This window comes from Pseudophryne corroboree, chromosome 12 (genome assembly GCF_028390025.1).
Source record: "Pseudophryne corroboree isolate aPseCor3 chromosome 12, aPseCor3.hap2, whole genome shotgun sequence".
Classification (NCBI taxonomy): Eukaryota; Metazoa; Chordata; class Amphibia; order Anura; family Myobatrachidae; genus Pseudophryne; species Pseudophryne corroboree.
The window spans coordinates 76,104,755-76,121,849 of NC_086455.1; the positions used below are offsets into that span (position 1 = coordinate 76,104,755).

The window sequence follows — 17,095 nt, forward strand, 5'->3', positions numbered from 1 at the left end:
AATAAGTATCCTTTGCCGCTCATCACGGAGCTTTTTGATAGAGTTCGCGGAGCCCGAGTCTTCACCAAGCTCGATTTAAGGGGAGCTTATAATTTGATACGTATCCGACAGGGGGACGAATGGAAGACGGCCTTCAATACTAGAGACGGGCATTATGAGTATATGGCAATGCCGTTCGGCCTCAGCAACGCCCCCGCCGTCTTCCAGGGATTCATTAATGAAATATTTCGGGATAGGTTATACCTAAATGTAGTGGTATATTTGGATGACATTCTGATATTTTCTAAGAATCTCACTGAGCACAGGTTAAAGAGGTATTTCTTCGATTGCGAGAGAACCATCTATACGGCAAGATTTCCAAGTGTACCTTTGAGGTCCCTTCGATTCCATTTCTTGGTTACATCATTTCGGGCACGAAACTTCGTATGGATCCGGAGAAACTCTCTGCCATTCGGGACTGGACTCAGCCTCTTTCCTTGAAAGCGGTGCAACGATTTTTGGGGTTTGCAAATTACTACCAGAAATTCATAAAGGGTTTCTCTACCATTGAGGCGCCTATTACTGCCCTAACCAAGAAGGGGGCTGACCCCAGCCATTGGTCCTCTGAAGCTGTAGCAGCGTTCGCTCAGTTGAAGGCAGCCTTTATGACCGCTCCGGTACTTCAGCAACCAGACTTTTTAAAACCATTCTTTTTGGAGGTTGATGCTTCTACGGTAGGCATTGGTGCCGTGCTTTCGCAGTACGCTCCAGATGGGAAGTTAAATCCATGTGGTTTCCATTCTCGCAAGTTCTCTCCTGCTGAACGAAATTACACCATTGGAGACAAAGAGCTTCTGGCAATAAAATCTGCCTTGGAAGAATGGAGATATCTTTTGGAAGGTGCTAAACACCTAATTACGATTTTTACTGATCACAATTTGCTGTATCTCAAGACGGCCCAGTGCTTGAATCCCCGTCAAGCTAGATGGGTGCTCTTCTTTGCCCGATTTTCGTTTGTCATTAAGTACCGGGCTGGAACTTTTAACACCAAGGCTGATGCCCTATCCCGTTCCTTAACGGCTTCGGATGAGGAGAATTCCGTTGAAAAGGCTTTGATTCTCAGTCCAGTTTCTATTTCAGCGGCTCCCACTGCGTTGGGCCCTCCTCCTGGAAGAATATCTGTGCCAGCTAAATTTCGACCAAGATTGTTGCAGTGGGCTCACATTTCCAAGTTTTCCGGTCATCCTGGAGTTCAAAAGATGTGGGAATTTCTACGAAGATCTTACTGGTGGGACACTATGAAGAAGGATGTTCAAGATTATGTCAACTCGTGTCCTCAATGTGCTCAGCACAAAATTCTTCGTCTGCCTCCTGCAGGGTTGCTGCACCCATTGTCCATTCCTAAGAGGCCTTGGACCCATATCTCTATGGACTTTGTTACTGAACTGCCCCTCTCTAAGGGTCATAACACCGTCTGGGTAATTATTGACCGTTTCTCTAAGATGGCACATTTTGTTCCGTTGACCGGGTTACCATCAGCTTCTAAGTTGGCTTTGAAATTTATCCGGGAACACTTCCGCCTGCACGGGTTACCTCTGGAAATAGTCTCTGACCGGGGGGTACAGTTTACTGCAAGATTCTGGAGAGCCCTCTATACGGCCTTACAAATAAAACTCAAGTTTTCATCCGCTTACCATCCACAAACCAATGGGCAAACTGAACGCGTCAATCAAGATTTAGAGACTTTTCTCCGTGTTTATCTCTCCCCCTCGCAAGATAATTGGGTGGAGCTGTTGCCTTGGGCCGAGTTTGCCCATAATCATCTATACCACTCTTCGACTGGTGAGTCTCCATTTTTTATTAATTATGGATTTCATCCCCAAGTTCCAGAATTACCCATTTGTCCTCCGGAAGAAGTTCCTGCTGCAGCCTCTACTCTCCGGCACTTCAGTCAAATCTGGAGTCGAGTTCATGCTAACCTCAAGAGAGTCTCCGGCCGCTATAAGTTCTTTGCGGATAGGAAGCGACGGGCAGCTCCTCAATACAAGGTTGGTGACAGGGTATGGCTCTCTACCCGCAATCTCCGTTTAAAGGTGCCCACTATGAAGTTTGCTCCGAGGTTCATTGGTCCTTACCCCGTGTTACAAGTCCTGAATCCGGTTGTTTGCAAATTGGGATTGCCTTCCCATCTCCGGATACCAAATTCCTTTCATGTCTCTCTTCTTCGCCCTCTTGTTTTGAACCGGTTTCATTCCAAGTCCCCAAGGCCAACCTCTGCAGAGGCTGAAGATGGTACGGACTTTGAAATCAAAGCTATTCTTGACTCTCGCTATCTTCACAAGAATCTACAGTATTTGGTGGAATGGAAAGGTTTTGGCCCCAAGGAAAGGAGCTGGGTCAAGGCTACTGAAGTTACGGCTCCTCGACTGGTGCGGATCTTCCATTCCAGACATCCAACAAAACCTGGAAAGTGTCCAGGGGCCACTCCTGGAGGTGGGGGTACTGTCACACGCCAGAGGCGGCGTTCGCCGCGCTTACCCCTGCGTGCCTGCTGGTCTGTGTTGCGGCCTCCGCCTTCGGTGGGCCACGGGCTCTGGCGTCTGGCTGGCGCGGCTCCAGGCGGTTCTCCAGGGCAGGGGCGCCGCCATGACACCCGGCATCACGTGGGCGGGGAGCAGGTGACGTCATCAGACTATTCCGCCAATCCAGCGGTGGCGGGAGATTCAAAGTCAGACGCCGGACAGAGCCTCGGCGCCTGAGTATCGTCTTTCCCCTGAAGTGGATGCCAGCGCTCTTGTTCCTGGCGAGAATCCCTGAAGCTGTACTCCAGTGTCTCTGGCATTTCCAGTTCGCTGCACAGGTTCCAGCGTTCCCAGCGGCTGGTGTGTCTCTCTGCGGTCCAGCCACTAGTGCTCCTAGGAATCAGCATGGGCTGCGGGCCCTAATCACCGTTCTCAAGTTCTGCAAACCATCAGCGTCTTAAACCCCTGCACTCAAGTTCTTCAAATCAACAGCGTCTCAGTCACCGTTCTCAAGTTCTACGAATCATCAGCGTCTTAAACCACTGCACTTAAGTTCTTCAAATCACCAGCGTCTTAATCTCCGTTCTCAAGTTCTTTAAGTCATTTGTGTCTTTAACCGCCGTTTACAAGTTCTTCAAATCATCAGTCTCTTTTAAACATTGCTCACAATTTCTTCAGTCACCAGTATCTTTAACATTGCTCACAAACCCTTCAATGGGCCTTGACATTCCCTCATAAGTTCCCTTTATGCTATATGACTTTGAGTTGTTCTTTTCCTGCAATAAAGCTCTTCAATATTTCACCAAACCTTACTGTCAGAGTCCTGTATGAGGAAATCCTATATCAGGTCACCCCTGTTCCGGCCTAGTTGTGGTTCCTCTTCCCAACCATCGGAAGAATTCCCGAGTTCACAACACCCTCAATCTAGGTCAGTGACAGTATCAAAGCTCCCATACTGGGTGGGAGAGTGCTGAGGTTCCTGCAGAACTGATTGACCAAACTAAAAGTCCTCATAGGCCAAAGTATCGAACTTGCAGAACTTTGCAAACGTGTTCGAACCTGACCAAGTAGCTGTTCGGCAGAGCTGTAAGGCCGAGACACCAAGAAGAACCCACCGACCTAGTTGAGTGGGCCTGTATAGATTTAGGTACCGGCAAGCGTGCCATGGAATAAGCATGCTGGATAGTGAGCCTGATCCAGTGCGCAACTGACTGCTTTGAAGCAGGACACCCAATCTTATTGGGACAGTAAAGAACAAACAGCGAGTCCGATTTCCTCTGATGAGCTGTTCTCTTCACAGACACCTTCAAAGCCCTCACAACATCCAAAGACTTTGTAGTAACAGAGGCGTTGGTAACAACCGGAACCACAATAGGTTGGTAGATGTGAAACGCAGACACCACCTTAGGAAGAAATTGCTGACGAGTTCTGAGTTCAGCTCTGTCCTCATGGAAAATCAACGTCCCCAGCTCCGACACACGTCTTTCTGAAGCCAAGGCCAACAGTGTGACGGTCTTCCACGTAAGATATTTTACATCTACCTCCTGTAACGGTTCAAACCAGTCAGATTGGAAGAACTGCATCCCCAAATTGAGATCCCAAGGTGCCGTGGGAGGCACAAAGGGAGGTTGGATGTGCAGAACACCTTTCAAAAACGTCTTGATCTCAGGAAACGAAGCCAATTGTTTCTGAAAGAAAATGGACAAGGCTGAAATTTGGACTTTTATGGAGCCCAGACATAGGCCCACATCCACACCCGACTGCAGAAAAAGCAGGAAACGTCCCAGATGAAATTCCACTGTAGATTATTTTCTGCTCTCACACCAACAGACGTATTCCTTCCAAATATGGTGGTAAAGGTTAGACGTTACCTCCTTCCTGGCTTGGATCATAGTCGGGATGACCTTGTCAGGGATGCCTCTCCTGGCTAGAATCAGACGTTAAACTTCCATGCCGTCAAACGTAGCCATGTTAAGTTTTGATAGACGAACAGGCCCTGTTGCAGAAGATCCTCACGAAGAGGTAGAGGCCACGGATCTTCGAGTAGCATCTCGAGAAGATCCGCATACCAGGCCCTTCGTGACCGTTAAGGAGCAATGAGGATTGCTTAAACCTTTTCCCTTTTTATTCTTTTGAGAATTCTTGGGATCAGAGGCACTTCCACTGCCTGTGGGTCTCTCGACCTGGAACAATACCGCTTGAGCTGCTTGTTGAGACGAGAGGCCATCATGTCAATCTGTGGACATCCCCCTCGATGTGTCAAGCACCTGAACACCTCCAGGTGAAGGCCCCACTCCCCCGGGTGCTGGTCGTGTCTGCTGAGGAAGTCTGCTTCCCAGTTGTCTACTCCTGGAATGAAGACCGCTGACAACGCCACAGTGTGTCTTTCTGCCCAGAGGAGAATTCTTAAAATCTCTGACATTGCTGCTCTGCTTTTCGATCCGCCCTGTCGGTTTATGTATGTCACTGTCGTCACATTGTCCGACTGGACCTGAATGGCCCGATCTTGAAGTAGATATGAGGCCTGCAGAAGGGCATTGTATATAGCCCTGAGTTCCAGAAGGTTTATTGGAAGGACGACTTCCTGATTTGACCATCTTCCTTGAAACTGTACCCCCTGGGTGACTGCTCCCCAACCTCTGAGGCTTAGCAGAATCCAATTCTGAATCCCGAACTGTCGGCCCTCAATTAGGTGAGAACTCTGTAGCCACCACTGAAGGGAGATCCTGGCCTTTGGCGACAGACGGATCCTCTGGTGCATGTGAAGATGTGATCCGGACCATTTGTCCAACAGATCTAGCTGGAAGGATCTTGCATGAAACCTTCCGTACTGAAGTGCCTCGTAAGAGGCCACCATTTTCCGCAGAAGGCGAATGCATAGATGCACCGATATCCGGGTTGGCTTCAGGACATCTCGAACCATCGACTGGATTACCAATGCCTTTTCCAACTAAAGAAAAGCTTTCTGCGACTCTGTGTCCAGTGTCATTCCCAGAAATGGGAGCCTCCGAGTTGACTCTAAGTGAGATTTCGGAAGTTTTTTAATCCACTAGTGATCCAGGAGTAGTTTGGTTGTGAGGCCAATACTGTCCAACAACCTTTCCCTGGACGATCCCTTCATCGGAAGATCGTCCAGGTACGGAATTATGTTCTCTCCGTGCTTGTGAAGGATAAACATCATCTCTACCATCACCTTGGTGAACACCCTCAGTGCTGTGGAGAGACCAAATGGCAGGGCTTGGAACTGGTAGTGACAGTTCTGCAGTGCAAACCGTAGATTAGCCTGGTGAGGCGGCAAGATCGGAATGTGAAGGTACACATTCTTGATATCCAGAGACACTAAAAATTCCCCTCCTCCAGACCTGAGATCACCGCTCTCAGAGACTCCATCTTAAAGTACAACACTCGTAAGTATGGGTTCAACGATTTTAGATTTAAAATCGGCCTAACCAAACCGTCCGGTTTCAGTACTACAAACAAGTTGGAATAATGGGGGTAATTCAGAGTTGATCGCAGCAGCCAATTTGTTAGCAGTTGAGCAAAACCATATGCACTGCAGGGGGGGTAGATATAACATGTGCAGAGAGAGTTAGATTTGGGTGGGGTGTGTTCAAACTGAAATCTAAATTGCAGTGTATAAATAAAGCAGCCAGTATTTACCCTGCACAGAAACAAAATAACCCACCCAAATCTAACACTCTCTGCACATGTTATATCTGCCACACCTGCAGTGCACATGGTTTTGCCCAACTACTAACAAATATGCTACTGCAATCAACTCTGAATTACCCCAATATCCCTTGTTTTGGAGATGAGGTGGAACAATGACCTGAATCTGTACCAGTTTTTAAATGGTAAGGTTATACTTGCCTCTTGTGAAACTAGTAAGCATGATTTGAAGAATCTGTGAGATGGGAGCTCCTGAAACTCTAGTCTGCAACCATGGGAAATGAGATCTATGACTTAGGGATCCTGGCATGATGTTGTCCAGATGTGACTGAAATTTTTTGGTCGGGCTCCCACCTGCCAGTCTTCCAGGCATTGCGGTCCACCGTCATGCTGAAGGCTTTGAGGAAGCAGAGCTTGAGCTGGTTTGCGTGGTTTACCTCTAGCGCCTCTGTTGGCAGTAGAAGATCCTCTGGCTTTGCCCTTAAACTTGGCAGTCCGAAAGGACTGTAGCATAGGTCCTGGGTAGGACTTCCTGGTTGGGGGAGCTGCAGAAGGAAGATATGTGGACTTACCCGCAGTAGCTTTGGAGATCCATTTGTCTAGTTTATCTCCAAATAAGGCCTCTCCTGTGAATTGTAGACCTTCCATGGTAGACCTTTCCTGGAGTCCTCGTCAGCAGTCCACTGGCGTAGCCATAAGCCTCTGTGTGCTGACACTGCCATAGCAGTGGTGCGGGCATTGAGCAAGCCTATATCTTTTATGGCTTCCAACATAAAGTTCGCAGAGTCCTGTATATGTTGCAGGAGTAAAACAATCTCCCCCCTAGATAAGGAATCTAACCTCTCGATTAGGTTACCTGACCATTTAGCAATAGCTTTAGTGATCCAGCCACATGCTATAGTGGGTGTCTGGGCCACCCCAGCAGCTGTATACAAGGATTTGAGTGTGTTCTCAATTCTACGATCGGCCGTGTCTTTCAGGAAGGCTGCACCAGGGACAGGCAAAACTATTTTGCGTGACAGCCTGGATACTGATGCATCCAGTATCGGTGGATTTTCCCATTTTTTCCTATCCTCAGAAGGAAAAGGAAAAAGACGATATCAACCTTTTAGGGATTTGAATTTTTTTTATCAGGATTAACCGGTATTGAGTTCCTTGGACACAGGAAAAGTGGCTGAGGATTTTTTTTTTATATTAAAATAAGATTCCTCAGTATCCTCTGTCAGCTTATCATGGATATGCAGAAAGTCTCTGATAGCTTCTATAAGTACCTTTATTCCCTGTGACAGAGTAGCCTCCCCCGCCTCTGAGTCCACCTCCCCCTCCTCCATGTCTGACCCATCAACATCAGAGTCAGATTGCAGGATCTGGGCCAAAGGACGTTTTTGCAGACAAATGGCAGGGGACTGAGACGCTGGTTTGTGTGTCTCTTTGCATAAACTCAGTCATCGATTGTCTTAAGTATTGAGTCTCTTTCTCATTGCGGAACAATTTAGTGGAAATATTAGAAATCATTTCCATAATGGAATCCAGCCACGCTGGCTCCGCCCTGCTAGCCTGGGAGGGTACACTGCACTGAGTACACTGAAGTGAACCCCCGGGAGAAGAGGAACACTGTGCCTTACAAGAAACACACTCTTTGTCTTACATACTGTGACACTGACAGCCCACACACACACACACACACACACACACACACACACACACACACACACACACACACACACACACACACACACACACACACACGAACAGGTTAAATGCACAATTAACCCACAAAGAGCCCTTCAAGAGAGACATAGAAGTAGCCTAAAGCCAGTACACAGCGCCCTTACTGCTAATGCCAAGCTTAGCCGGGTGGCAGACTAAGTACCCAGATTGGTGACTTAGTACACTAGTAAGCGCTCCCCCCTGCTATGACCCCCTGGTACAGCTGAGGTAATCTGGAGTCTCTCCGGAGGAGTTGCGCGTCCCTGTCAGTCAGTGTCTGTGTCCACTGCAAAGGGAAAATGGCACTGGTGAGCTGCTGGATCCGCTAAAAGTGAAGCCCCGCCCCTTCAATGGCGCACAGTCTTCCCACTTTTTTATACTGTCTGGGGTAATTTTTAGTGCTTAAAATGGAGTCAGTCACCTGTTAAGTCTGTAATACCAGTCTGGGTACTGTGAACACTGGTAGTGTACTAAGACTCAGTTCGCTTCCTCAGAAGCAGTGCGTCCGCTCTGTGTACCAAGTCTGGAGACACCGCCGATGCCATATAAGCTGTGCGTCTCTGTACCCTCATGCCGCCATAATGGCCGGCGACCCGCTAACCAGGACGCCGGCTTAGTATCACCACTCTTCATTCTTCTGGCTCTGTTAGGAGTGGCGGCGTGCTGTGGGAATGTACGCTTGCAGTGGTGGGGCGTGCAAATAGATCCCTCAGCAGCAAGTGTCCTGTCAGCGGGGAACGGGACCATTAACCCTTCTAGAGGTTGGGCCGTTTCCCTCCCCTAAGTCCAACGAAGCAGGCAGGCTGGTGCCATCCAGTCCTGCCTGAAAATAACAAATAGATAAAATAAATGCAGAAAACAGGAGCTTCCATGCGACATGACTGACTTCTCCGAACACATTTTCTAAACGGAGTCTGGTAGGAGGGGCATAGAGGGAGGAGACAGCCCACACTATCAAATTCTTAAAGTGCCCATGGCTCCTAGTGGACCAGTCTATACCCCATGGTACTAAATGGATCCCCAGTATCCTCTAGGACGTAAGAGAAAAGAATATATTTAACAAAAAAGAAAAAAATTAATTCAGCATCTAATAAACGTTCCAAATCCTCATTTAAAAGTTGTCAATAGTCACAATGTCACTTTTTATATAAAATATATAGCCTTACACACTTACCTGTTCCATCACAGAGCACAGACATCCCTTCTGCCCCAACATCTCTTCTACCCTAACATATCCCTCCTTTCACTCAGCACATGTCTCTTCTGCCCCGACATCTCTTCTACCCCGACATATCCCTCCTGTCACTCAGCACAGATGTCTCTTCTGTCCCTCCCGTCATCCAGCACAGACGTCTCTTATGCCCCGACATCTCCCTCCTGTCACGCATAACAGACGTCTCTTCTACCCCAATATCTCCTGCCACCAGCGCAGACATCTCTTCTACCCAGATATCTGCCTCCTGTCACCCAGCACAGATGTCTCTTCTACCCCATCTCCCTCCTGTTACCCAGCACAGACGTCTCTTCTACCCCGACATCTCCCTCCTATCACCAAGCACAGACGTCTCTTCTTCCCCAACATCTCCCTCCTGTCACCCAGCACAGATGTCTCTTCTACCCCAACATCTCCCTCCTGTCACCCAGCACAGACATCTCTTCTACCCCGATATCTCCCTCCTGTCACCCAGCACAGATGTCTCTTCTACCCCATCTCCCTCCTGTTACCCAGCGCAGACGTCTCTTCTACCCCGACATCTCCCTCCTGTCACCCAGCACAGACGTCTCTTCTACCCCAACATCTCCCTCCTGTCACCAAGCGCAGATGTCTCTTCTACCCTGACATCTCCTGTCACCAGCACAGACGTCTCTTCTACCCCGACGTCTCTTCTACCCCGACATTTCCCTCCTATCACCCAGTACAGACGTCTCTTCTAGCCCAACATCTCCCTTCTGTCACCCAGCACAGACATCTCTTCTACCCCAACATCTCCCTCCTGTCACCCAGCACAGACGTCTCTTCTACCCCAACATCTCCCTCCTGTCACCCAGCACAGACGTCTCTTCTACCCCGACATCTCCCTCCTGTCGCCCAGCACAGACGTCTCTTCTACCCCAACATCTCCCTCCTGTCACCCAGCACAGACGTCTCTTCTACCCCAACATCTCCCTCCTGTCACCCAGCACAGACGTCTCTTCTACCCCGACATCTCCCTCCTGTCACCCAGCACAGACATCTCTTCTACCCCAACATCTCCCTCCTGTCACCCAGCACAGACGTCTCTTCTAGCCCAACATCTCCCTCCTGTCACCCAGCACAGACGTCTCTTCTACCCCAACATCTCCCTCCTGTCACCCAGCACAGACGTCTCTTCTACCCCAACATCTCCCTCCTGTCACCCAGCACAGACGTCTCTTCTACCCCAACATCTCCCTCCTGTCACCCAGCACAGACATCTCTTCTACCCCAACATCTCCCTCCTGTCACCAAGCACAGACGTCTCTTCTACCCCAACATCTCCCTCCTGTCACCCAGCACAGACATCTCTTCTACCCCAACATCTCCCTCCTGTCACCCAGCGCAGACGTCTCTTCTACCCCAACATCTCCCTCCTGTCACCCAGCACAGACATCTCTTCTACCCCAACATCTCCCTCCTGTCACCAAGCGCAGATGTCTCTTCTGCCCCAACATCTCCCTTCTGTCACCCAGCACAGACGTCTCTTCTAGCACAACATCTCCCTCCTGTCACCCAGCGCAGATGTCTCTTCTGCCCCAACATCTCCCTTCTGTCACCCAGCACAGACGTCTCTTCTAGCCCAACATCTCCCTCCTGTCACCCAGCACAGACGTCTCTTCTACCCCAACATCTCCCTCCTGTCACCCAGCACAGACGTCTCTTCTACCCCAACATCTCCCTCATGTCACCCAGCACAGACGTCTCTTCTAGCCCAACATCTCCCTCCTGTCACCCAGCACAGACGTCTCTTCTACCCCAACATCTCCCTCCTATCACCCAGCACAGACGTCTCTTCTACCCTAACATCTCCCTCCTGTCACCCAGCGCAGATGTCTCTTCTACCCCAACATCTCCCTCCTGTCACCCAGCACAGACGTCTCTTCTAGCCCAACATCTCCCTCCTGTCACCCAGCACAGACGTCTCTTCTAGCCCAACATCTCCCTCCTGTCACCCAGCACAGACGTCTCTTCTACCCCAACATCTCCCTCCTGTCACCCAGCACAGACGTCTCTTCTAGCCCAACATCTCCCTCCTGTCACCCAGCGCAGATGTCTCTTCTACCCCAACATCTCCCTCCTGTCACCAAGCGCAGACGTCTCTTCTAGCCCAACATCTCACTCCTGTCACCCAGCACAGACGTCTCTTCTAGCACAACATCTCCCTCCTGTCACCCAGCACAGACGTCTCTTCTAGCACAACATCTCCCTCCTGTCACCCAGCGCAGATGTCTCTTCTACCCCAACATCTCCCTCCTGTCACCCAGCACAGACGTCTCTTCTACCCCAACATCTCCCTCCTGTCACCCAGCACAGACGTCTCTTCTAGCCCAACATCTCCCTCCTGTCACCCAGCACAGACATCTCTTCTACCCCAACATCTCCCTCCTGTCACCCAGCACAGACGTCTCTTCTACCCCAACATCTCCCTCCTGTCACCCAGCACAGACGTCTCTTCTACCCCAACATCTCCCTCCTGTCACCCAGCGCAGATATCTCTTCTACCCCAACATCTCCCTCCTATCACCCAGCAGACGTCTCTTCTACCCCAACATCTCCTGTCACCCAGCACAGACGTCTCTTCTACCCCGACATCTCCCTCCTGTCACCCAGCAGACGTCTTTTCTACCCCGACATCTCCCTCCTGTCACCCAGCGCAGACGTCTCTTCTACCCCAACATCTCCCTCCTGTCACCCAGCACAGACATCTCTTCTACCCCAACATCTCCCTCCTGTCACCAAGCGCAGATGTCTCTTCTGCCCCAACATCTCCCTTCTGTCACCCAGCACAGACGTCTCTTCTAGCACAACATCTCCCTCCTGTCACCCAGCGCAGATGTCTCTTCTGCCCCAACATCTCCCTTCTGTCACCCAGCACAGACGTCTCTTCTAGCCCAACATCTCCCTCCTGTCACCCAGCACAGACGTCTCTTCTACCCCAACATCTCCCTCCTGTCACCCAGCACAGACATCTCTTCTACCCCAACATCTCCCTCCTGTCACCCAGCACAGACGTCTCTTCTACCCCAACATCTCCCTCCTGTCACCCAGCACAGACGTCTCTTCTACCCCAACATCTCCCTCCTGTCACCCAGCACAGACGTCTCTTCTAGCCCAACATCTCCCTCCTGTCACCCAGCGCAGATGTCTCTTCTACCCCAACATCTCCCTCCTGTCACCAAGCACAGACATCTCTTCTAGCCCAACATCTCCCTCCTGTCACCCAGCGCAGATGTCTCTTCTACCCCAACATCTCCCTCCTGTCACCCAGCACAGACGTCTCTTCTAGCCCAACATCTCCCTCCTGTCACCCAGCACAGATGTCTCTTCTACCCCAACATCTCCCTCCTGTCACCCAGCACAGACATCTCTTCTACCCCAACATCTCCCTCCTGTCACCCAGCACAGACGTCTCTTCTACCCCAACATCTCCCTCCTGTCACCCAGCGCAGATGTCTCTTCTACCCCAACATCTCCCTCCTGTCACCCAGCACAGACATCTCTTCTAGCCCAACATCTCCCTCCTGTCACCCAGCACAGACATCTCTTCTACCCCAACATCTCCCTCCTGTCACCCAGCACAGACGTCTCTTCTTCCCCAACATCTCCCTCATGTCACCCAGCACAGACGTCTCTTCTAGCCCAACATCTCCCTCCTGTCACCCAGCACAGACGTCTCTTCTACCCCAACATCTCCCTCCTATCACCCAGCACAGACGTCTCTTCTACCCTAACATCTCCCTCCTGTCACCCAGCGCAGATGTCTCTTCTACCCCAACATCTCACTCCTGTCACCCAGCACAGACGTCTCTTCTAGCCCAACATCTCCCTCCTGTCACCCAGCACAGACGTCTCTTCTAGCCCAACATCTCCCTCCTGTCACCCAGCACAGACGTCTCTTCTAGCACAACATCTCCCCCCTGTCACCCAGCACAGACGTCTCTTCTAGCACAACATCTCCCTCCTGTCACCCAGCGCAGATGTCTCTTCTACCCCAACATCTCCCTCCTGTCACCCAGCACAGACGTCTCTTCTACCCCAACATCTCCCTCCTGTCACCCAGCACAGACGTCTCTTCTAGCCCAACATCTCCCTCCTGTCACCCAGCACAGACATCTCTTCTACCCCAACATCTCCCTCCTGTCACCCAGCACAGACGTCTCTTCTACCCCAACATCTCCCTCCTGTCACCCAGCGCAGATATCTCTTCTACCCCAACATCTCCCTCCTATCACCCAGCAGACGTCTCTTCTACCCCAACATCTCCTGTCACCCAGCACAGACGTCTCTTCTACCCCGACATCTCCCTCCTGTCACCCAGCAGACGTCTTTTCTACCCCGACATCTCCCTCCTGTCACCCAGCGCAGACGTCTCTTCTACCCCAACATCTCCCTCCTGTCACCCAGCACAGACATCTCTTCTACCCCAACATCTCCCTCCTGTCACCAAGCGCAGATGTCTCTTCTGCCCCAACATCTCCCTTCTGTCACCCAGCACAGATGTCTCTTCTAGCACATCTTCCTCCTGTCACCCAGCGCAGATGTCGTCTCTTCTGCCCCAACATCTCCCTTCTGTCACCCAGCACAGACGTCTCTTCTAGCCCAACATCTCCCTCCTGTCACCCAGCACAGACGTCTCTTCTACCCCAACATCTCCCTCCTGTCACCCAGCACAGACATCTCTTCTACCCCAACATCTCCCTCCTGTCACCCAGCACAGACGTCTCTTCTAGCCCAACATCTCCCTCCTGTCACCCAGCACAGACGTCTCTTCTACCCCAACATCTCCCTCCTGTCACCCAGCACAGACGTCTCTTCTACCCCAACATCTCCCTCCTGTCACCCAGCGCAGATGTCTCTTCTACCCCAACATCTCCCTCCTGTCACCCAGCACAGACATCTCTTCTAGCCCAACATCTCCCTCCTGTCACCCAGCGCAGATGTCTCTTCTACCCCAACATCTCCCTCCTGTCACCCAGCACAGAAGTCTCTTCTAGCCCAACATCTCCCTCCTGTCACCCAGCACAGACGTCTCTTCTAGCCCAACATCTCCCTCCTGTCACCCAGCACAGACGTCTCTTCTACCCCAACATCTCCTGTCACCCAGCACAGACGTCTCTTCTACCCCGACATCTCCCTCCTGTCACCCAGCAGACGTCTTTTCTACCCCGACATCTCCCTCCTGTCACCCAGCACAGACGTCTCTTCTACCCCAACATCTCCCTCCTGTCACCCAGCACAGACGTCTCTTCTAGCCCAACATCTCCCTCCTGTCACCCAGCACAGACATCTCTTCTACCCCAACATCTCCCTCCTGTCACCCAGCACAGACGTCTCTTCTAGCACAACATCTCCCTCCTGTCACCCAGCGCAGATGTCTCTTCTACCCCAACATCTCCCTCTTGTCACCCAGCACAGACATCTCTTCTACCCCAACATCTCCCTCCTGTCACCCAGCACAGACGTCTCTTCTTCCCCAACATCTCCCTCCTGTCACCCAGCACAGACGTCTCTTCTACCCCAACATCTCCCTCCTGTCACCAAGCGCAGACATCTCTTCTACCCCAACATCTCCCTCCTGTCACCCAGCGCAGATGTCTCTTCTACTCCAACATCTCCCTCCTGGCACCCAGCACAGACGTCTCTTCTACCCCAACATCTCCTGTCACCCAGCACAGACGTCTCTTCTACCCCAACATCTCCCTCCTGTCACCCAGCACAGACGTCTCTTCTACCCCAACATCTCCCTCCTGTCACCTAGCGCAGATGTCTCTTCTACCCCAACATCTCCCTCCTGTCACCCAGCACAGACGTCTCTTCTAGCCCAACATCTCCCTCCTGTCACCCAGCACAGACGTCTCTTCTAGCACAACATCTCCCTCCTGTCACCCAGCGCAGATGTCTCTTCTACCCCAACATCTCCCTCCTGTCACCCAGCACAGACATCTCTTCTACCCCAACATCTCCCTCCTGTCACCCAGCACAGACGTCTCTTCTACCCCAACATCTCCCTCCTGTCACCCAGCACAGACGTCTCTTCTAGCACAACATCTCCCTCCTGTCATCCAGCGCAGATGTCTCTTCTACCCCAACATCTCCCTCCTGTCACCCAGCACAGACGTCTCTTCTACCCCAACATCTCCCTCCTGTCACCCAGCACAGACATCTCTTCTACCCCAACATCTCCCTCCTGTCACCCAGCGCAGATGTCTCTTCTACCCCAACATCTCCCTCCTGTCACCCAGCACAGTCGTCTCTTCTAGCCCAACATCTCCCTCCTGTCACCCAGCACAGACATCTCTTCTACCCCAACATTTCCCTCCTGTCACCCAGCGCAGATGTCTCTTCTACCCCAACATCTCCCTCCTGTCACCCAGCACAGACATCTCTTCTAGCCCAACATCTCCCTCCTGTCACCCAGCGCAGATGTCTCTTCTACCCCAACATCTCCCTCCTGTCACCCAGTGCAGATGTCTCTTCTACCCTAACATCTCCCTCCTGTCACCCAGCGCAGACATCTCTTCTACCCCAACATCTCCCTCCTGTCACCCAGCGCAGATGTCTCTTCTACCCCAACATCTCCCTCCTGTCACCCAGTGCAGATGTCTCTTCTACCCTAACATCTCCCTCCTGTCACCCAGCACAGACGTCTCTTCTACCCAGACATCTCCCTCCTGTCACCGGGCACAGACGTCACCCAGAACAGACGTCTCTTCTACCCCAACATCTCCCTCCTGTCACCCAGAACAGACGTCTCTTCTACCCCAACATCTCCCTCATGTCACCCAGCACAGACGTCTCTTCTACCCCAACATTTCCCTCCTGTCACCCAGCGCATATGTCTCTTCTACCCCAACATCTCCCTCCTGTCACCCAGAACAGACGTCTCTTCTACCCCAACATCTCCCTCATGTCACCCAGCACAGACGTCTCTTCTACCCCAACATCTCCCTCCTGTCACCCAGCACAGACGTCCCTTCTACCCCAACATCTCCCTCCTGTCACCCAGCACAGACATCTCTTCTACCCCAACATCTCCCTCCTGTCACCAAGAACAGACGTCTCTTCTACCCCAACATCTCCCTCCTGTCACCCAGAACAGACGTCTCTTCTACCCCAACATCTCCTGTCACCCAGCACAGACGTCTCTTCTACCCCGACATCTCCCTCCTGTCACCCAGCAGACGTCTTTTCTACCCCGACATCTCCCTCCTGTCACCCAGCACAGACGTCTCTTCTACCCCAACATCTCCCTCCTGTCACCCAGCGCAGATGTCTCTTCTACCCCAACATCTCCCTCATGTCAACCAGCACAGACGTCTCTTCTAACCCGACATCTCCCTCCTGTCACCCAGCACAGACGTCTCTTCTACCATGACAGTTCGCTGAGTGTGTGTGTGCGTGTCTGTACACACACACTATATATATATATATATATATATATATACACACACACTCTCACTCACCCAGCAGCAGCTCTGTAGGTGACACAGGTCAGCAGCTGCTACAATGATAACATGATGCTAGCAGCGGTTTATGGGGCCAGTCCTTACCAGGGTGGGTTGATGGCCGCTGCTCAGCTGCCGCTGCTCTCTGACTCCTTCATCCTCATCCATCTTCAGGGAGCCCGTCCCCGACTACTGCTGTATCAACAACACAAGACAGGCGAACCTGCAGCCAGGACACCATCAGCCGGGGTGTGGTTTACGACGTCAGGCTCGCCTTACGGCAGTGTGGCACAGTGCGCTGACAGCTGAGTGCTTGCCCCGGCAGTTGGGGTATATTTAGTACCGGGGACGTAGCAGTGGGGTATATAAGCAGCGCGTCTCTCAGTAATGCACAGTGTGAGCCTCAGGCAATCAGTGACATGGTGCTGGGTACACACAGGACGTCTGTAACGCGTCGCGCAGTAATGCGGAGATGACTTTTTAGTCCTTAGCTAATTATAACAACGGTGGGAAAAATGCCCCGTGCAGTGTCC

The 17,095-nt window shown here is 51.5% G+C and overlaps 2 protein-coding genes across 2 annotated transcripts in view; one reads left to right on the plus strand and one right to left on the minus strand.

Moving 5' to 3' along the window:
* UBR1 (ubiquitin protein ligase E3 component n-recognin 1) overlaps window positions 1-17,065 on the minus strand; it is a 296,661-nt gene extending 279,596 nt beyond the window's left edge. Inside the window, exon 1 of the mRNA XM_063947658.1 lies at window positions 16,668-17,065. Within this exon, the coding sequence (XP_063803728.1) occupies window positions 16,668-16,730 (63 nt within the window). The 5' untranslated portion in view covers window positions 16,731-17,065. The remainder of the gene's footprint in view (window positions 1-16,667) is intronic.
* The window catches only part of LOC134980721 (transmembrane protein 62-like), an 80,838-nt gene continuing 80,385 nt past the window's right edge, over window positions 16,643-17,095 (plus strand). Inside the window, exon 1 of the mRNA XM_063947660.1 lies at window positions 16,643-16,811. The gene's annotated coding sequence lies outside the window, so the exon portion shown is untranslated. The remainder of the gene's footprint in view (window positions 16,812-17,095) is intronic.